The following is a 22,279-nucleotide window of genomic DNA, read 5'->3' on the forward strand; positions in this document are numbered from 1 at the left end:
ATACTTATAACCGAATATCTTATTACGTTATACTAATTAGAACACTGGTGGAGTGATCCTCTTATAGAAGAGTTCATTGGTTCAAGTCTTGGTAGAATCATAGATGTCTATTTAAGAGTATCTTAGTTAGTTTGATATTTAAAAAAGAAAAAAAAAAAAAAATTAGAACAGCGGTATGTGCCTACTTTTTATATAATGATGCTCGTTTTTACATGTACAAAAATTATACGTTTGACTGCCTATTTTTGTCATTTGCAATTTAATACATAAAAATCTCTTAAACAATTCATATTTCCAAAATCAACCTATCAATAATATATTATTCACATGTGTAACTATTTCACACATAATAAAAAACTTTGAATAAATCTTTCCAAAAATAAAAATAAAAACCACCCACCACCTTTGTTTTGGAACTTGTACCACTCTCTTTCTTCCTCTCTTTTTCTCTCTCGATCAATGAAGGTGACAGCCGGCGGCGACCTTCCTCATGGGAAGAACAACCACCAGCAAGGTACAACCCTTCGAAGCACACCAAAGACACTTCTACTCGTAACCCTAACACTCATCATCCTCACAGTTGTACCTCTCTACTACCCTCTTCATAGATACCCTTCCACCACCACCACCACCCATGCTTCCGCCACCACCGCTGCCACTATCTCGCCGGTGTACCACCCTCAAGACGAAGTCATCATCATCAACGACAACCACCATAAATGCGATGTGTTTTCCGGCGAATGGGTTCCGAATCCGGATGCTCCATATTACGATAACATGACATGTTGGGCGATTCATGAACATCAAAACTGTCAGAAATATGGGCGACCCGATTCAGATTTCATGAAGTGGAGATGGAAACCCGATGGGTGTGATCTACCCATTTTTAACCCGTATCAGTTTCTAGAGATTGTGAGAGATAAATCTTTGGCGTTTGTGGGTGATTCTGTGGGTAGGAATCAAATGCAATCCTTGATTTGCATGTTATCCAGGGTAAGTTCATCTCTATCATTCGTTTTATTTGAATTTAATTTGTTTATTCAAGTATTTTTGGTAATTAATAGTTTTTTTAATGGTATATAAAGATTCGAACGTTTGATTTGATATATGATTAAATTAATATTCGATTATTAAGTGAAGACAAAAAAAAAACGGGTCCAAAATCCGAATTATTGTTAAGATAATGATGGTTAGTTTGAACTTACATGGATAAATATGTAATATTGAAGCTAAAAACAGAAATGTTACTATGTCATAATTGGATATTGTTACGAACTTAGTAGGTTATTTAAAGGTGTGGGAAGAATAATTGTTAAGTTTGGATTTTATCGTTATGCATAACCACATATTTTTTGTGTTTTTCATTATATTTGTAAAAAATGTTATTTAAAATGTGAATAGGTTTTGACTTTGATATGTTTTTCATAAATTATTTGAAATATATATAAAACTTGTGTTTCTAAAAGGTGGGTATTATATTATTATTCATTATTTTTAAATTTATATATATACGTACATAGTGGTGGAGTGAACTAAAACTTACAACAAATCTTTTTTATTTGATATAAAATGAAATATAAACATACTATAAAATGGTAAAATGTCATAAAAATATGAAGTCATGATAGTTTAATAATCAAGAGTTAGATAGCATCTTATGGGTAATTATGCACATGGAAGTGGACCTCACGCCTACGTGGAAAATATGCTATTCACAATTGGTTCTCATTTTCCAAGATCTTATCATCAACTTTTATTCCCAAGTTTCCTCTAATCATTTGCGATTCAAATACATAAATCCTTTTTTCCAACTTTTTATTTTAATTGCTTATCTTCAAGGTACAAAACTCTCATTTTTCCCTTTTGAAATATACATTTTTTTTAATAAATGATCAATACTTTTATGTTTTAAGATACACTTTTTAAATATTTGCTACTAAAAACGTGATTATTTGTATATCCTATGTATTGTTTTAAACTTTGTGCATCTAAACCACGAGCTAGTGTAATGTACGTTATATAAAAGATTCATACCCAAAAGTTATACAAATAGACATATACATCCTTACACAATGTTTATATATATATATATATATATATATATATATATATATATATATATATATATATATATATATATATATATATATATATATATATATATATATATATATATATATGTGTGTGTGTGTGTGAGATTTAGGTCTTTTTCTTGGGGTAGTGGTTGAGTGTTGGGTGAGGAAAGTAAGTAGAACGAGATGTACTGAATTTTGTAAAAAGGGTAAAAGTCTTGGAATTTAATTATTTGCTAGGAAGTTTGTCTTTTTATTATTGTTTTCTTCCAATAATTATAATGTTCCATCAATTTGATTAAAATAATAATTAAATTAAATATCTTTTAATTATGTACAAATCAAGGTAGTCAATCGTTCTCAAGTCTATTTTTGACTTTAATCAGATTTTCGAATTTAAAATTTTCACACCAAAGTATTATTTCAACCATATATAAGATTCGTATTAATATATAAATAAATATATGTTTTAAATAAAAGTTTGTAGATCTGGACTAATATTATAACATTTACTCGGTGACAATATTCAGGGAATATAATCCTGCTGGCAACATGGACTCCTCAACTATTTTTCAAATAAATATATATATTATAATAAACTTTTGCCATATCTTATATTTTATAATTTTGTACGAAATCAAACATTTTAATAACAGATATCTGGTTAAATGCTTTTATTTTTACATTTTTTTAAAACCGACACTGTAAATGTAAACAGCTTTATAAAGTCAGGCAAAAAGTTAGAAAACTCTATAATCACTGACATTTTAAAATAAAAAACAAAAGTAATTATTTGGTGTTATTGGGATATCTACTTTGCATATATTACTTTACTTGGCTATCAAATTTAGTGCATAAATAGAAAAAGGAAAAAGTTAAAATAAGTAAAATATCATACTTTCTCGATATACTTGTTCTTTGCTTTTTCAAATTTTTACTATTTTTGGCTGTTTAAATAAATTATTTAAACAATTATGTAATTTTACATTCCAGGTCGAATATCCGATAGATCGATCAATAACAAAAGATGAAAACTTCAAACGTTGGTATTACGTTTCATACAACTTCACACTCGCGACATTTTGGTCTCCATTTTTGGTAAAATCAGAAGAAGCCAGTGCAGACGGTCCAACTCACAATGGCCTCTTCAATCTCTACCTAGACGAATTCAACGAAAAATGGACCACCCAAATCGACGAATTCAACTATCTGATACTCAACACAGGCCACTGGTTTTGGCGGCCTGCGTTGTACTATGAGAACCGTCAAATCGTCGGTTGTCGATATTGTCAGGTAGAAAATATCACAGACTATCCCATGACATTTGGATACAGAAAGGCAATCAGAACTGCATTCAAAGCAATCAACAGTCGAGAAAAGTTCAAGGGTATAACGATTTTACGGACATTTGCCCCTATGCATTTCGAGGGCGGGGAGTGGAATGAGGGTGGGAATTGTCTTAGGAAGAAGCCTTTTAAGAGTAGTGAGATAACTTTGGAAGGGGTAAATTTGGAATTGTACATGACACAAATTGAGGAGTTTAGAAGAGGTGAAAAGGAGGGGAAAGAAAAAGGGTTAAAGTATAGGCTTTTGGATGCAACACAATCTATGTTACTAAGGCCAGATGGGCACCCAAGTAGATATGGACATTGGCCCAATGAGAATGTTACTTTGTATAATGATTGTGTCCATTGGTGTTTACCTGGACCTATTGACACGTGGAGTGATTTCCTGCTTCATATGTTGAAGATGGAGGGTCTAAGATCGGCTGAAGAGAAATCACATGTGAAAGGGTAAATTGGGAAAATTGTTGTTTGTTATATTTAATTTATCATTAATTTTGATTATTATTTATTAGGCTATTGTAATGCCTTTAATGTAATATTGTGGATTAAAAGTTGTAAGTTGTAACTATATATCTCTTATGGAGTATTGTGAGATCTATTCCTTTAATATATTATGGATAAAGTACATTGCATTTAGACCTTGTGATCTTTCTATATGATAAGTTATTTTATATTTAAATTAGTCCGGGATAAAATAAAGTAAATATAAATAAAAAAGAATGGACAGAGAAATGTAAAGCCCATAAGATATGCATCAATAATTATGTTTTTCCGACACATTTTGGATCACTTGTTGGTCCCCCACTAAGTTGTATAATAAATTTTATTTTTTGTTGAGGACAACTCCGATTTATTAAAAACTAGTTTATTTTTTTAAGATATTTTATTAGAGTGTTATTAAGTCGGTTATTTTGATTTTTTAGTTTAATTGTTCAATTTAAATGATTTATTTAATATGTTTAAAGTGACTATTAACTAAACCAAATAAGTTTTGTTTAATAGATTTTGGGTTGTAGTTAATTTCGTTCGGTTTACAGGTTAAACTGAATAATATTTCACTTGAAAAAAATATTAAACTAAAAAATAATAAATATAACATATTAGTTCTTTACCAAATAAAAAAACATCGATACATAAAATATTATTCCTGCAATATGTATTTTCAATTCGATATGGTCATGTGGTTCCCCAAGTTAAACAAATTTAAAGTTTCAAACACCATTTAATCATAACAACAACAACAAAAAAAAAAATGAATGAAGTAGTGGAGCTGCACGATTAATTTGAGGCTTTCACATTTGAATTAACATATTGGTAATTATGTATGTAATAACACATACAACATAAATATAAAATAATAACAGTTATTCATTAACAAGTAATAGATCAAGTAAAAACTTTGGTAATTAACTAAACTATAAAATTAAACATAACATATTTATTTATACAAAAATATATAAAGATATATTTAATGGCTTATTCTAAGCAGAATCTAAAAAAAAAAAAAAAAAAAAAAAAAAAAAAACCTAATAAGATCATTATTATTAGGTTAAGCAAATCAAATTAACGAAAAACCTAATAAACAAAACCAAATAATCCAAACATTATTTGGTTCGATTTGGTTATTCTTTTTTGGTTTTTTCTCACGTCTAACTCTTTAAAAAGCTATTAGACTAGCTCGAAAAGTAGTTGCTACCAATAAAAAATGGGTCTAGTAAAAACTAATTGGGAAATGGAAAATAACATAAAATGACATAGAACTATAAAAAATAACATGTGGTAAAAACTAACTCGGAAATACAAAATAACATTTAAGAACATATAGAAGAACGATTTGATATGATAAGACATTTCATTAATTCAAGTTTGATGTTTATGGTATAAATTTTACTTGAAGTGGAATTTCACAACAATACACGAATGCAATCATCTAGTCAAATTGTTTTAGAGTATGTTCGGCTTTGAGCTTTTTAGAACTTTCAGAAAAAATTTAAAGATTTAATGTATATGTTTTGTACTTTTATATCTTTCAAAAGCTTGCTTCTATTTTTCATGATAATTTCTAGATAAATAAAGGTTATAGCTTTTTAAAAAACTATAGAGTATAGATAGTTTTGTCAAATATACCCTCTTCTCATGTATGAGGTAAATCGTATGCATATGCCCATCATCTTTGATCGATGGATTTGTGTATGTGAGATCTTTAACTTGATTACACAAAATAAAATAAGCGAAAAACGAATCAAAAAGACTAGTGTTTTGAAACGTTTATCTAATTTGAGATTTTAATAATCAAATAATCAATTTATGGTAAAACGGATTAAAAACGACCAAATCCTCAAATCCAAAATTAACGGGTTGGATTGAAATTTTAAGGATGAATTAAATCGATGAAGAAGACTAATCATCTAATTAAACCCAAGATTTGGTTGGCTAGACATTATCAACCAGTTTTCAATAATCTAATTTATTACAACTTGATATTTCAACAATTCATCATTTAGCAATGAGCTACCATCAATAATAAGTTAAATATACTTAGAATATAACATTTAGTTAAACCATATAGATCTTTGTCACATAACATGTCATTATATACATTAAAAAGAAGAAATCGAAGCTTCAAGAGAAGAAAACAAACTACATATATTATATATATACTATATATGTAATATATATTATTCATGTAACATATGGTCATGTGGGTTGGAAAATAACAGATCCATGCAATAAACAACACAAGAATTAGGTTACCAGTCGTCTTTTTTGTTGGCTAGTCATCTTCTTTCATGTCATTTTCCATGATTGGATGATGGCTTCTTATATAACACCATTATGGACTACGAAGAAAAAAAGTTATGTCAAGTGTCAAAGTACCAAAATAGGTCCACGAAAAACACTATCAAGCACATTAGCCAGTCTGTTTTTTCATGTGCATTATTTTATCATTCTATTAAAAAAGTTGGATTGTCCTCTTGTTGAAATCGAATTATTATGGATCTCATTTATGATTTCATATATTCCTTTTTGTTTGTGTGTTATAGAACATGGATCTATCTACATATATAAAATCTGCTTACATCATCATGATTGTAAGTAACTTTTATGAATTACGATATAACAAACCATTGTATAGTTTATGAGTGTAGTTTAAATTGTGCAATAGTTTGCAGCTAACTATATAATTCATTGGAAGCGTATTTTATCAAGTATCGTTGACTCCTTGTCATTTAGTACATCAAGAATCCAATGATGCAAATTATCAAAGTGTTGTTACTATCTCAAATGCAAGTTGTAGTCTGACCACATAATCTGACTCCTCTGTTCCAATTCACTTTCCGAACAAATGAACTAGGATGGCCCCATTTGTTATGGAAGATAGGACGCGATAAGACAGTCTTATACTGTATTTTACAATGCATGTATTGTAAAAGACAGTGTTTTAAAACTCGGTTCGAACCGACCGATTGGACCAAAAACTGGGGAATAGAGCAGTTGAACTAGTACCGGTTTTATGTTGACTTTTGAACTGGCTGATTTTATAAAAACCTAATTGAACCAGTTAAATAGAATAAAAACACATGGAAAATGAAGCATTTTGCATAACAAACATTGGTAATCTATTTCACATTTATTTAGATTTCTCTTTAAATTTAATAAAAATACATAGTAAATGTTATGAAGTTTTTTGATTCGTTTGTATTTGTCTAATGTTATATTTTGTTTAGTTATTTTACTTTATTTTTTTAATGTATGTAGATTGTTGTAAAATTTATGGTTGTATGTATTTTTTAATGATTTTTATGGTTTTATATGTGTTTTTAATATTTAACCTGTGGACGTTAAATTCCCAGACTATGTATATATGTATGTATCTGTATGCGTAGGAAAATACAAATAAAATGAAAATTCTAAAAACCAGGTTGACTTGACGGTCAAACCAGTTAAACCGATTGAGTCACGAACCGATCACCATACCGGTTCAACTAAAAACCAAATAATGTTTTTTTTTTATATTGTAAAAGGAACTATAGTACTTTGTTTGTCATGTATTGGTTCAATTCATTAGATAATAGTAAAACTTTAACAATGTTTTTTTTGTCATGTATTAGATAAAAGTAAATTCTAACAATGTTTATATCTTGCCTTTTTCCATTATGTTACTCTTTTTTTTTTTCGATTAGTGAAAATTTATTGTTATGTGCAAGGTTTGTAAAAAATTCTACGTAGAATCATTTTCGGGTTTGCAAAATCATAATCATAAATTCAATTCATTAGATAATAGTAAAACTCTAACAATATTTTTTTTGTCATGTATTAGATAAAAGTAAATTTTAACAATGATTATATCTTGTATGCCTTTTCCATTATGTTATTGTTTTTTTTTATTAGTGAAAATTTATTGGTATGTGCAAGGTTCGTAAAAAATTCTACGTAGAATTATTTTCGGGTTTGCAAAATCATAATCATAAATTCAAATCGAAATCATAAAATTCCACCAAGGAACTAGTGTTAGTGTTAGTTTTAATTAATTTTCTTCTAGATATCTAGAAAATAATGTCAAAAATGAAAAATCTTGTAGGTAATTATCTAACATCAATTATGTATCGTACTATTCACTTTCCAAACCATCACCCTTAAAACTAACATAAAATGCCAAAAACATTATATTGTATAATATGACAATTCATTTTTATAACTTATTGGACTATTTTATTCATGTTACTTCTATCTTAAATGTACCTTAAATGGCTAAACCATCACGTTAAAATGAAAATAAATAAATAGAATGACAAGTATATTTCATATTCATCTCTTTTGAGTAATTCAATAGTCCAACAATTCAACAGTTCATATACACTAATCGTTGCTTCCCATTTGTTGTTTCCTTTTAGAGTTTTAGAATTATACTCATTTAACTAGAGTTAAACAAGAAGGAAAGTTGTTCAAAAATAAAATAAAATAAAACCCAACACAGATAGAATAAGATAGCTTACAACTTTGTGGAATAACTTTATGATTCCACGTTCTAATTTTATGATTCTACCTAAAAACGAGTTTGCTAAGATCAAAATCAAAATACATATTTGGGATCATAGAATCGTGCGATTCTATGATCAAAATCGTGTTCTTAGTAACCATAATTCTATGAATTATGAATACAATGATATCGAGTATCTATGGTTATTTTCATCGGGAATGAAAGTAAGTCAGTGTTTGGTTTGCGAATTGTGAAAATTCAATTGCATTTCATCTTTAATTCAACTCCAATTATTTTTTTATTAAAAGACCAAACTATTCTTTAACTATTTTTCTTGATGAAGACTGTCTTTATGGTTTTGATTTCTTTTGTGTTTGGTCCCAACTCATGTAAAATGACTTGTGTGTTCGTTTCCATTGAAATTTATCCTTTTTTTTATTGAATTACAATTTATATTAATATACATGTGATAGAGAATGGATCATATATTATGGGTAAACATGAGGGACTTAAATGTAATATTTACCATTTACTGTTTCACACCCATCTAGAATCATCCTATATTAGCATAAATAACCATAATGACATTAGGAATAGAGGATTTGAGTATTTTGTAATTGGAATCATCCTATATTGGGAGGGTTTCTCTTTGGAGAACTTTTCTAATTAGGGCATTAGAGCAAGAGGATAATCATTTGGATTTCCTTTCTGATTGTTTAAATCATGTGTTTTAGATAGTTTTCAATTAACATAAAGGTCTCTTTTCAATTTCATTTACTGTTTTATAAGTTGATGAGAATTAGTTATCAGTTTCTATCAACATGTCATTTTACATGGTCAGAGGCAAGAAATCACAACCACAGAGACCATCTTCATCAAGAAAAAAAGTTAGGAACTAAACATGTGGTTTTTCATAAAGCAAAGGGACCATTTATGTAATTTTGTATAACTCTTAATCTTTTATTATCATTTTTATTATCAAGTTCTATTTCATTTACACTTGTAAATACCAATTATCTGAAATGACAGATGACACTAACATCACCAACAATCAATATAAAAGTTCCAAATAAATGCAAATACACATAAACAAATCTAGAACTTTTATGAGGAATCATATATCGACTACAAAGATATTTACATAAATGTGGATGTAGGGAAATTATTATTATTAATATCAGAATGATATTTTGATAAATACTAATATATGAAGAATGAGAATATAAAGCACAAAAGCAGACCTGAGTAGCATTTGTCTGTGTAAATAGGCTTCAGTAGTAGTATTGCGTCCAGTTGTTGCCTTATAACGTGGATCCACAATATAATCAGATGATGATGAAAAATATCCTTTTTCTTTTTCTTTATCAGAATCAGAATTACTTCTTCCAAATCTATTTCTTGTAGCATTTGCTTCTGAATTATTACTAATTTCAATTTTCCTCCATAAACCATTTAATCTCTCTAATTCCATTTCTTTTAAATGGATTTCACCCACTAGCCCTTCTGCTTGACCCTATTAAATTAAATATATATATTAGTAATAAATGTAAAGAAAAGGAATATAAATTGAGTAAGTGCATATACTTGTTTTGAAGCTAATTGTTCCAATAAGCTGTGAAGTTGTTTATCCAACATCTTTTCTCGTTGAGCTGCAAACAAATTTATCAAACATATTGAATTATTGATAGCTTAGGGGCATATTTGGTATTTTGTTGAACAATTGTATGAGTATATGAATGAATAAGACACCTGGAGAAGGCTGCTTTAGTGACTCCTCTTGAACCTTTGACCATTGTCTCTCTAAGTTGTAAACAATCTCTTCCATAGAAGCCTACAAGATACAAAAAATGTAAAATATTAATGAAAAGATCGAGAATGAAATGTGAAGAGATTCAAATTAGAGATTTGTAACAAACCAGTTCCTTTTTCTTGTTATCTAAGTTCTCCTTCAGGGAAGAAATTGAAGCTGTGGTATGTGCTTCAGCTTCAGCTTTTGATTTAAATGAAGAATCACCAGATTTGTTGTCATCTTGTGTAGATTGTTCAACTTGCAGCTCAGTTGTAAGAGTTGCATCCAGTTCCTGGAAGAAAATATCCAAATGTAACTAAAACTTAATGGGTTTTTCAGAGTTGAATCCATTGTAAGATTCAAAAGAAGGAGAAGAACACACGTTTTGCAGCCATTGTAAGATTGGAAAGAAGAGGAAGAAGAGGAAGAAGAAGAAAAGAAAGCAAGCTCTTACCTCTAGCTTAGCACGAAGCTCATCAGCTTCTCTCAACTTGTCTTGTATCTTACTTTCACAATCTGATATCGCCTTTTCAAATGCAGCATTTTCTTCCAGCAGTGTAGCTTCTCGCAGTTGTGCCTGTCATAACATGCCATGGTCAAACTTAAGGTTGAAGCTTGTCTGATATGCCCAATTCATATGCAGATTTAAATCATGTACACTCAATCGTGAGAAACTCCAAAATATGCAACTGGAAGAAACATATCTCCTACAGAGTTCGTTGTAGATCTAATTCATAATTTTTGAAAGGGCTATAACATGTATAACATAAATCGAGTATATAAGCACTTGAGTAGGTTTAAAATCTGTAATCACAAGCTCGCTTAATCGCAGGCGGTAATTCTGTCTCAAAATCGATTTACACAGTGAAGCTGACTTAGTTGGATTCAAACTAGGTTTACTCGAACTCTAATTCTAATAAATTCGGTATGAAAAAGTTACCGAAAAATCAACATATGATCTACAAAATACCTGTTCTTTGGTAGAAGAGTGAGCGTTCAATTGGAGGGCTAGGGCAGCATTAGAGGCGAGGGAATGTGCGTGGAGGTCCGGGAGGCGTTGGGAGATATCCGACGGCGGTATTCTCTGACGGAGGTCTTGTACCGACCGGCTCAACGCCGCTGCTTTTACGTTCAACTCCCTAACGTACTTCTCCTGTTCGGGATTGAATATCAAAGGGATCGAATCGGATTCGTCTTCCTCACTGGTTGCGCCGCCTCCTGCTCTCACTACGTCCGCCGCCCATGCTAGTAGTCCTGCCATATCTGCCGGATCAAATTTCGATCACTGGTGAATTTTCGCTCGTCGGAGGTTGAAGCCTGAAGTGAAGAAAACGGATCTGAAATCGGATTGTGTTTAACATCTGACAACCGGGTTCAACGGGTCAGGCTCCAATCTCCAATTCTCCATTACATAGACAAGATCTTTACTAGCCCAATGGGGCGATGATTGGACTCCTTAATGGCCCAATTGTATTTTACTTTTTTTTTATTATTCTTTTAAATACTATTCTATCATATAGTTTGAGTTATTTTTAAAATAATGTTATTTTCTAAATCTTAACTTGATTTATATGGTCATCCTTATTTCATAATCGTTGTATCTAATTTATGTGGAATTTGTATTTAATTGTGTTTATATGGTTTTAGTGTGTATTAGCTATTTTATTTTTTTAATTTATTTCAATGTAATAAGCAGAAAAAACTAGTTAAGATATATTACTAATAAGTCCATAAGGCATAGTTTAACAATTTTTTTCAATTATATAATTATATGTTAATTTCCATAAGTTTTATAAATGTTTCTTAATGTCATATATTAGCCATCTAGCTTTAAACTATTACTTATAGCTATCTTATCAACTAAAACATAAGCTTAATGCTTGTTTTTGGTATATGAATATTAGTATGAGTCTCTATAAAATTTCATATTAGGTTAAACAATGTACTAGTTATATTACTTTCAATATTAAGTTTCAAGATGTTATATTTTAAAGACAAAGTTACATAAATGGTCCCTATGGTTGATATGATTGACAGACAATGCCACTGCAAGTCATAATGAATATTATTTAAATATGATGTGTGAGACTGTAGATAAGGTCTCAAGTACTTTCCAATAAATACAATACGTGCATCGCTCTTGTTTGACTTGGGTGCCATGTATTCATGTCTCTCGCGGGTTGGTAGATAATTAATGTACATTTGAAAGATCTGGATGTACAAGTTATTATTTAACTAGAAAGGGTTTTTCGGTATTGCTGGATCGGAAGGTATTGCTTTGTAGAGTAAAATAGCATGTTGAATTGCATTGGGATAATCTAATAAAGGAAGATAAACAATGTCATCTAATTACATAAGTAAGAAAATCTAAATCATTATTTTTTGCAATAAATGAGGAAAATAAATAATTGGTCTCACAAATTGAACTTTATTGTCATGTATGGCAGCGGCCGGAAAACCAATTTGGAAAATATAGACCGTTAGTTTTTGTCCGTTAATGTGAGGGTAATTTGGTATTTTCAGGTAGTAGAGACTGAATTTGTGACCACGGGTAAACCATATGGACCATTTATGTAATTTTTGCGGTGGTGGTGGTGGTGATGGCAGATGGTCGGTGACTTTATGGTATTGGGTGGACATTTTCTAATAAATAAAACATTAATTTAAAACCAAAAAGAGAAATATAAATTAATAAAAAAATCGTATTAGGAGTAAAAGAGTAATTTTGTTTTCCATCGTTATCCTCAATGTGTTAAATATGGTAAACCAGAGTGACCAATCGTGTAATTTTGTTTAACAACAAAAACAACAACAACAACAGCAGCAGCAGCAACAACAACAACAACAACAACAATAATAATAATAATACCAACTAATAAAGTGACATTTAAACGAAAATATAGGAACCTACGATGCCACAAATAACCAACGGGAGTAGAGGGACCAATAAAGACAAAAATGAAGCAACTTTAAAATGACCAAAATATAATTGAGGAACCATTTCTGCCAAAAAAATATTAATATGACTAAATACTAATAATATGTAATAAAATGTGAGGGTCATGAAAAATTCAAACAAAAGTGAAAGGGTTTTTTGTGAACAAAAACGTAAAGGTGAAGGGTTAATGTTGTAACATTAATTCAAACAATTTAATTCAAAGACCAAAATTGAAAAAAAAAAAAAAAAAAAAAAAAAAGGTAGTTTACTATAGACAAAATTGCAAGAATGGTCCCTGTGGTATGTCCAAAAATGCTACTTTGGGCCAAACAGGTTTGTACTAGCGCAAATAGTCCAAAAGTTTTCATTTTGCTGCGTCTTTTGTCCAAAACAGTTTAAATTTTTAAAAAATGATGAATTTGCCCTTTTCTATTTGTTTTTTCTTTTCTTTTTGTTATTTAATTATTTTCTAACTAAAAATATAAAAAACAAAAGAAACTCTCTCTCTCTCTCTCTCTCTCTCCTAATCACCAGAAAAACCCAACAACCATCGAATTTATTGCCTTCTTCAACCCAACCTCTCGTCTTCCTTCCATTTTAATGGCAGACCGACTGAATAACCACCAAACCGCCGCCATGGCCAGCTGAAGCAAGCCTCCGATCGATCGCAAACAGGACCATCGGCACTGTTCAACGGAGAAAAAGAACCGACGACATCAACCATTTTCCCTTTTGTATTCATCTCTTTTCGACCCTCAAGCTGCTTTCATTCGTTCTTCCTTATTCCTCCATCGATCTCAGTAACCATTTTTCTTTTCTATTCAGAACACACCATTTTCATCTTCTTTGAATGTGATCCGGAGTTCCTTTTTAGTGTGTGTATTTAACCCAGATCTCAAAGTTTGATTATGGAACAGGTTCTGTAGGTGTCACCTCTGATACCAATGATGGTTATGAATCTGTTGTAAGGGCAAGATCAGTTTTCAACTTAGCTTCTTCCAAGATCAGTTTGCAACCCAATTTAACTCCTAATCGGACATATCAAGCCTCGTTTACCCCCAATTTCCTTTAATTCATGCTTAAGCAAAGTCGATTCCTCAACAATACAAGGTATCTTATTAGATTCAAGCCTTAATCCTTCTGTTCAAGTTCGATTTTGGTTGGTGCTAGGGCTTGCTTTAACAGGAAGCTCCATCAAGGGTTAGATCGAAAAAACCGAACCTTGAAACACCAACAAGGTTAGATCGACGACAAGGGTTTCACACTAGAAATCGGAACCCCCCTTCACTTCTCAAAATCCAATCGACAAACACAGTCACCCAAAGTCGCACCCTCCTTCTCTTTCTTCGAAACTCGATTACAGTTTTCTTTTTTCTCCTTTCTGAATCGATTGCAGCTCCTTATTTTATCTCTCTTTTTTTTACATTTGCAACTGTTAGGAATGGTGATAATTGAGGAATGAGGGAGGTCTTGGGTGATTGAAGGTGGTGTTTGTGTGGGTGGTATAGGGTGATGAACGGGAGAGAGAGAGAGGGGGGGAGGGAAGGAGAAAGAGAGAGAGAGAGAGAGAGAGAGAGAGAGAGATTTTCTTTTATTTTTAATATTTTTTAGTTAGAAAATAATTAAATAACAAAAAGAAAAGTTTAGTTCGTCTATTATTCTAAATTTTGAAAACGCGTTTAGTTCGTCTATTATTCTAAATTTTTCACGGAAAATGAAAATTTTCCGTTTTCTAAAATTACAAAGAAGTTGGAAAATTTTGGAAAACTGATAATCATTGTTTTCCACATTTTTCTAATTCCAAAATTTTTCTATAAACACACACCCACTCCACCCCATCCACCTCTACCTACCCCCCCCCACACACACACACACACACCAACCCACACACACATACATACCCAACCACACACACCCACCCACAAACACACACACATACATACATACCCACACACACACACACCCCAACCCGCACACACACACACACACCAACCCACACACATACACACACCCACCCACCCACACACACACACCCACCCACAAACACACACACACACACCCACCCGCACACACACACATACACACACACCAACCTCCCCCACACACACACCCACCCACAAACACACACACATACACATACATACCCATCCACATACACACACACCCACAAACACACACACACACCCCCACACACACACACCAACCCACAAACACACACACATACATACCCACCCATACACACACACACACCAACCCACACACATACACATACATACTCACCCACAAACACACACACATACATACATACCCCCACAAACACACACACTCGCACCCCCAACAACCCAACACCATCACGACAATCATCGTCCTACCATCACCACCACCACCACCACTAACCCATCACTAGCACCACCACCACCGTTGCCACCTGTCATCACCACCACTGACACAATTGCCGCCGCCACCACCATCGCCTGTCATCACCACCACCGCCGCCACCGTCACCGCCCCCACCCACACCTTACCACCGTTACCGTTTTTTAAAAATGAAAACCGATAGAAAAATACACATCTAAACACGTTTTCTAATTTTCTAAAACTAAAAATGAAAAATGAATAACTTTAACTAAACATGTTTTCTAAATTTTTCAATGAAAAATGAAAACGGAAAACGAAAATCGAAAAGGAAAAACAAAAAATGAAAAATGAAAACTGTTTTTCCATAACTAAACGCAACCTAAATGATTCTTAAAAGAATTATCAAATAGTTCTAGCCTATAGGAAGGGAGTTTCGCTATACCCCATTACTTTATTCATGTCGAAAAAAATGATGTGGATCATGTAGTATGAAACTTTTCTATATGAAAATGTTAATGACATGGATCATGTAGTTTGGAACTTCTCTATATCAAATAAACTACTAATGTGGATCGAATAGGGAATGGAATTGTTCTTACTATTTATAATTTGTGGAGTACTAGTTCTATATAAAATTGAATTATACAAGATTGCATTGTTTTTGTCTGAAATATTATATTTAAGGTAGAAATGGCTTTCTTTTGTTGCTTTCCCTTGTCCTTGAAAGAGTTGCAGCATTACTTAGATTATAAATTTGTAGCATGAGTTTAGATCTTAATCTCATGTTCATAAACTCCACTAGAATCTTATTATATATTTGATAACAATCAATTGGGTGTGTGTGTCTACTGTATTATCTATAAAAACTTAATAATATCTCTACAGTATTATCTATAAAAAGAAGTTTACTAGATAAACATTAACGCTCAATGTACATGCAATATCATATGTATGATAGTTTACGAGTTAAAGATCTTATCTTCTGTTGCCTCAAACATGGAGGGATGTTTTACAGTAATATATATGTTGATTAAAAGTTCCTAAAGATACTTGAAAAGAAAGAATGGGATATATACAGTAAAGCCCCGATATTTTCATCCAATTGACACGAAAGTCCCAAACTAATTTTTTATGACACAAAAGCCCGAATTACCGGCATTTATTGACCCGATTGACATTTTTTGTCGGTAACTCATTTAATAGCCGGTAATCGAGATGATGTGGCTACTAACGCTTACTTGGAAGATGATGAGGACATCATTAAATGAAGAAGGGTTAATCGAGCTGGAAAAACCTCTCTTTCTACTGCGACAATTCTAGGGTTTTCACTGTGAAGGAGATACGAATTTGGGTCCAAGGGAGATACGAGTTGGAGCCTTGAAGATGGAAGGTGTGTTGGACTTTGACACGATCGACGTGGAACTAGATGAAGACCTTCTAAAGAAACAGAGTAGGAGATGTAGAGATGAGTTCTTGAACTCACTGTCTCTTGACGATGAAGATGAAGACTTCATTATCCCATTATTCGAGAATGTTGAAGATGATGAAGCACCCGTGGAAGAAGAACCTTTGGATGACGAACAGGAGGAGGAAGAAAATGTAGATGAAGTTGTGGATGAAGAGGAAAATGATAGTGAAGCTCAGTTTAAATATTCCACACATGATCCAAATATGAAATGGAATAGAATGAAACCTCAAGAGGGAGAAAGGTATGAATCTCCACAACAACTTAAACTCTGTTTAACAAATCATGCCATATCTAAAGGTTATCAGATTAGGTTTAATAAATGTGATAGTGTTAGACTACACTGTGTGTGTGCTAGTGATCATGAGAAATTCGGTTGCCCTTATTATGTTAAAGCCTCTTGGATGAGCACTGAAAAGTCATTCCAAATAAAGAAAATGTATCCACATCATACATGTGTCAAGAATTTTAACAATGGAAAACTTATGGGACCAACATGGTTAGCTAGACAATTCCTTAAAGAACTTATTAGGACACCTAATTTGAAAGCTAAGGAAATCCAAGAAAAAGTTCAACACAAATTTCACACTAAGATTTCATGGGTAAGGAGTTATAGGGCTAGATGTAGGGCAATGTCCATGATTGAGGGAAAATTAGGTGATCACTATGCAAGGGTGTGGGATTATGGTGGTGAATTGCTAAGATCCAATCCAGACAGCACCATTAAAATTTGTGTTGAAGACAACAATGATGGTACAACTATTTTCAAAAGGATGTACATATGTTTCAAATCAATCAAAGAAGGGTGGAAGATGGGTTATAGAAGGGTAGTAGGGATTGATGGATCTTTTCTGAAAGGGCAGTGTAAGGGATAATTATTAACAGCCATAGGTAGGGACCCAAACAATCACGTTTTTCCCATAGCTTGGGCTGTAGTTGAAATTGAGAATAAGTTTAACTGGAAGTGGTTCCTTCAGTTGTTAGAGGTTGACCTTGGAATGGATGCAGGAAGGGGCATGTGTGTAATTTCAGACCAACATAAGGGTCTTCTTGAGGCAACAAAGGAGGTGTTACCATATGTTGAGCATAGACAGTGTGCACGACATATCTATGCCAACTTCAGACTAGTATATAGTGGAATTCAGTTAAGGAACCTATTCTGGAAGGCTGCCAAATCAACTGTAGAGGGTGAATTCAAGAATCACATAGATGAGATAAGACAGATTAGCCCAGGTGCTTATGAACATCTAATGGCAAGGGAGCCAAATACATGGTGCGGGGCTTTCTTTTCCACTGGATTGGCCTGTGAGGCTGTAGAAAATGGTATGGCAGAATGCTTCAATGCAATTATACTTGATGCTAGGAAGAAGCCACTACTGACCATGCTTGAAGAGATAAGGCTATATATGATGGATAGGTTTTACAACCTCAGGGAGTTAGCTGAAAAATAGGAAGGAGATGTGTATCCATCTGCAATTAAGAAAATGGAAGAATTTGGTGAGGACTTGAAGTAAGTTCTCCTTGTTTTGTATACATTTATGCTAAGTTATTAATAACTTTTATGCTAATTTAGTAACAACTTTTATTTGCAGGTTTTGGAGGGTACACCCTAGTGGACAAAATGAATTTGAAGTTAGAAATGGTCTTGAATCATATGGAGTCAACATAGAGAAAAGGAGTTGTGCATGTAGACTTTGGGATGTATCAGGGATACCATGTGTCCATGCCCAAGCATCTATCATGTTAACTCATCAGATCCAAATACATTTATCAGCAAGTGGTTTGGTAAGGCAATGTACATTTCAAGTTATAGTTATAACATTCTACCTGTTAATGGCAGCAATTTATGGACAGAAGCTCCTTATATTAAGCCCTTACCCCCCTTAGAGAGGAGGATGCCAGGCAGGCCTACTGTGAAAAGGAAAAGGCATGTATCAGAGAGGGATGACAAGTTCTCTCAAGTGTCCTCAAAGGGCAGAACTATCCAATGTCAAAACTGTCAACAAAAGGGGCACAACAAGAAAACCTGTAAAAATCCACATGTTGAACCAGATCCTAAACCCAATAAGAAAATAGGCAGGCCAAGATTGGACCCTAGTCTAACCCAATGGACAAGACGTGGTAGAGGGGGGACAAGGGGAAATAGAGGAGGTGGTAAGGTACTTAGAGGTGGGGGTGGCTTTCATAGTTGGTTTGAAAGAGGTGAAACCTCAAATACAGTACCACCCTAAAAAAGGGTCAATGAAGAATATAATTCTGAAGAGATGGTGGATGTAGATGTGATGAGTGATGGAGATGGGCTGGATATGGCAGATATGGACTACATTACACAACAAATTACAGAGTTGAGGAAATCATGTTACACTGATGTAGACATTATGAGATGCCTTGGAATTACAAAAGCTCATTTAGAATAGTTTGGATATGTGGTAAGGTTTCATTTAGTGTTTATGTATATGATTAAGTGTTTTTTACTATTTTTTTCTGTTTTAGGCTGCCAATGTTGAAGGTGGACTAGAAGGAGATGGACAGGGTAATGAAGAAGAAGGAGGACATGGACAAGGAGATGGAGTGGAAGGAGGTGGAGATGGACAAGAAGAAGAAGGAGATGGAGAAAAAGAAGATGGAGAAGGAGATGAAGGAGATGGACAAGAAGAAGATGAAGAAGGTGTTCCAGTGAATGATCCAGTACAACAAGGGCATTTTGGGAATAATATGAAACAAAGAACAAGGAGACCCTCAGAGAGGATCATTCTTCAGAAGCTGAAAAAGAAGGTGGTTGACCCTCTTGGTATAGGAATGTGTGAAGATAAGGCATTAGTTATAGATTAGTGATAGGGGTTATCATATTTTGTAAAAGGTGGTACTATGTAAACTGATGCATACCATCTTTTGGTTCATATTTTGCATACCACTTTGTGGTTCATATTTTGTAAATGGTGGTACATATCCACTTATATTGATTCATATTTTGTAAACAATTACTGGTAATTAAGCAAGGGCATTAACCAATGGTCACAATTGAGCAATGTCATATTTTATTTCAAGTTTGGTTGTGCAGGTTAGCCTTGGTTATCGACAGTTTTATTATTCATATGTGGTTCATAGTTGTGGTACTTTGATTTCACCATAATTCAATACAACATAAGTAAAATGTTCATTACAGTGCAAAAGAAACAACATCGTACATAGTGACTACATATCCCAATACATTATCTTAAAATACAAACCAAAACATAAACCCAAAATAAACCAGAACATTGACCACCTTGGAACAACACCACCTGCACCTTGCACTTGAGCTGGAACAACTTCTACTACTGCTTCTTCCATTTGTTCTACAACATCTCCATTCCACCCATTGTGCAATTGTAAGAGCAAGTCCTTGTACCACTGATTAGGGAGTGGAGGATCCACCCAATCAAAGAATTTGCAATCTTTACTCGAATCCTGGATAATCCAAGATTAAAGAAAGAAAAAAAAACTAAAAGATGAAGAATTTCAACATTAACAACTAACCCTATAATTTGGGCATCCAATGAATCTTCTTCCAGGATTTCTTGTCTTCCATGAAGTCCACCTTCCAACTAAGTCACCGCAATCGCAATGTGTCCTTTGAGGGGGATTGAACCTTCGCATAACCTTGCTTCCAATAGATGAAGAAGACGACATTCTTGTCTTTTCCTTTGAAAAATACGAAGCTAGGGTTCATGGGGATTGACGGTATGGTGCTTAAGTAAGGTCGACAACTCCACATAAGCCTCTCATTTAATAAATCAGTGGTCCATGTAAGCATTTGGTGCCACTTCACCAAGTAAACCGGATGCACCGGCAGAAAAGGTCAATCGGGTCAATAAATGCCGGTAATTCGGGCTTTTGTGTCAAAAAAAATTAGTTTGGGACTTTCGTGTCAATTGGATGAAAATATCGGGGCTTTACTGTATATATCCCATCTTATTATACCAATAAAAAATAATTATCATGTCGCTTGTCATTTTCTTATAATTTATATTTTCTTTTCAAATGCTCTTTAAAAAAATAACACTTGGTATTTTCTCAAAATATTTTATTTTTCAAAAGTATTGATGTTGATAATAAGTTACGCAATTATTTATTTGATTCCGGATTTATAGGAGAAATTTAAATTCATCTTGAATAAGTTTCAGTTATAATTGCCGATAATTAATTATATTTCTATATTAAAAGTTCTACAAAATCATGTTTAATTATTAATTTCATGAAAATAATTGGTTAATAATTATGAGCTTTACTATAAAAATTTAATTATTTTTATAATCGTGCTGCAGGCTAAAACCTAATAAAGACATGTAGATATTTTAGTCTTATTAGTTCAAGTAATAGGTTCACCACTTACCTGTCATAAATCTATTGCAAGAAGGGCCAATGATACTTTATTGTTTTACTAAAAGGATCAACAAATAGTAAGTACTTCGTAAATATATAATACCCTAAGTACACCTTGTTTGGATCGCTATTAGCCCAACATAAAAGAATAATGAGGTTCTATTTTCTAAAACCAATTAGTGATAGAAATGATTACTCATTGTTTTATATGCTAGCATCTAGTTTCTTATTTTACCAATATAGGATTAGGTTTGCACACAATAGAAAAAAAAGCAAAGAGAAAAATGGGGAACTTTTTATTCTTCATTTCTCCTAATACTTGGTCAACATATGATCAATTCATCAATGACTAAAACCTACTCGGTCACTACTTTGACTAAGTCAGAATTAAGCATAACACACCTATTTTAATAAAATTGCAAAAAAAGAAGACAACTGAAACAGGGTAATTATTTCCTTTTCCACACGACTAGGGACTAAATAATACAAGGCCAAAGTTTTGCAAAGATTCTTAAAAACAGACGATACTCATATTTCAAAAATTCTTAAAAAACAGACCGGCATAAGGATACTCATATTTCACCCTTTATACCTTTCATACCTTTTGTTCTTTTAACTTTGACAAAACTGCAAGATTGATCCCTGTGGTACTCAAAAAACTTTGGATGGGGTCCAAAAACTTTTGAACTTGCATGGAAGGTCCAAAATCAAGAATTTTCTTTGATTTTGGTCCAAAAAGACTTGAAAAGACAATTATACCCTTTTAATTTCTTTTTTCTTTTTTCTATAATTATTTTAATGTTATTTTGATTTAAAAAAAACATAATATAATCCATCACCCACCCTTACTGTAGTCTCTCTCTATCTCTCTCTCTGACACACATATACACACTTCATCTTCTTCCATGTTGAAACACATTAAAGCTTAAACAAACACTTCACAGATACATATACCTACGAATGAT

General features: G+C 32.6%; 3 protein-coding genes across 3 annotated transcripts; 2 read left to right on the top strand and 1 right to left on the bottom strand.

The window, feature by feature from the left end:
- Positions 1 to 388: 388 nt before the first annotated feature.
- On the top strand, positions 389 to 4,054 carry LOC145044054 (protein trichome birefringence-like 19). Its single transcript, XM_078992860.1, has 2 exons — positions 389 to 993; positions 3,066 to 4,054. Exons 1-2 carry the CDS (start codon positions 460 to 462, stop codon positions 3,867 to 3,869), a joined length of 1,338 nt encoding a protein of 445 aa, XP_078848986.1. The 5' UTR covers positions 389 to 459; the 3' UTR covers positions 3,870 to 4,054.
- Positions 4,055 to 9,485: 5,431 nt separating this feature from the next.
- LOC145044055 (golgin family A protein) lies at positions 9,486 to 11,531 on the bottom strand. The gene is made up of 6 exons (XM_078992861.1): positions 11,159 to 11,531; positions 10,643 to 10,765; positions 10,316 to 10,480; positions 10,149 to 10,230; positions 9,984 to 10,048; positions 9,486 to 9,912 (listed from the first exon to the last, which is right to left on the bottom strand). Exons 1-6 carry the CDS (start codon positions 11,447 to 11,449, stop codon positions 9,577 to 9,579), a joined length of 1,062 nt encoding a protein of 353 aa, XP_078848987.1. The 5' UTR covers positions 11,450 to 11,531; the 3' UTR covers positions 9,486 to 9,576.
- Positions 11,532 to 16,867: 5,336 nt separating this feature from the next.
- LOC145040903 (uncharacterized) lies at positions 16,868 to 18,400 on the top strand. Its single transcript, XM_078988786.1, has 2 exons — positions 16,868 to 17,702; positions 17,835 to 18,400. The coding sequence occupies exons 1-2, from the start codon at positions 16,868 to 16,870 to the stop codon at positions 18,398 to 18,400; spliced, it is 1,401 nt and encodes a 466-aa protein (XP_078844912.1).
- The last annotated feature ends 3,879 nt before the right edge of the window (positions 18,401 to 22,279 follow it).

The sequence above is a fragment of the Lactuca saligna genome, chromosome 4 (assembly GCF_052625555.1).
Source record: "Lactuca saligna cultivar CGN05327 chromosome 4, ASM5262555v1, whole genome shotgun sequence".
Taxonomy (NCBI): Eukaryota; Viridiplantae; Streptophyta; class Magnoliopsida; order Asterales; family Asteraceae; genus Lactuca; species Lactuca saligna.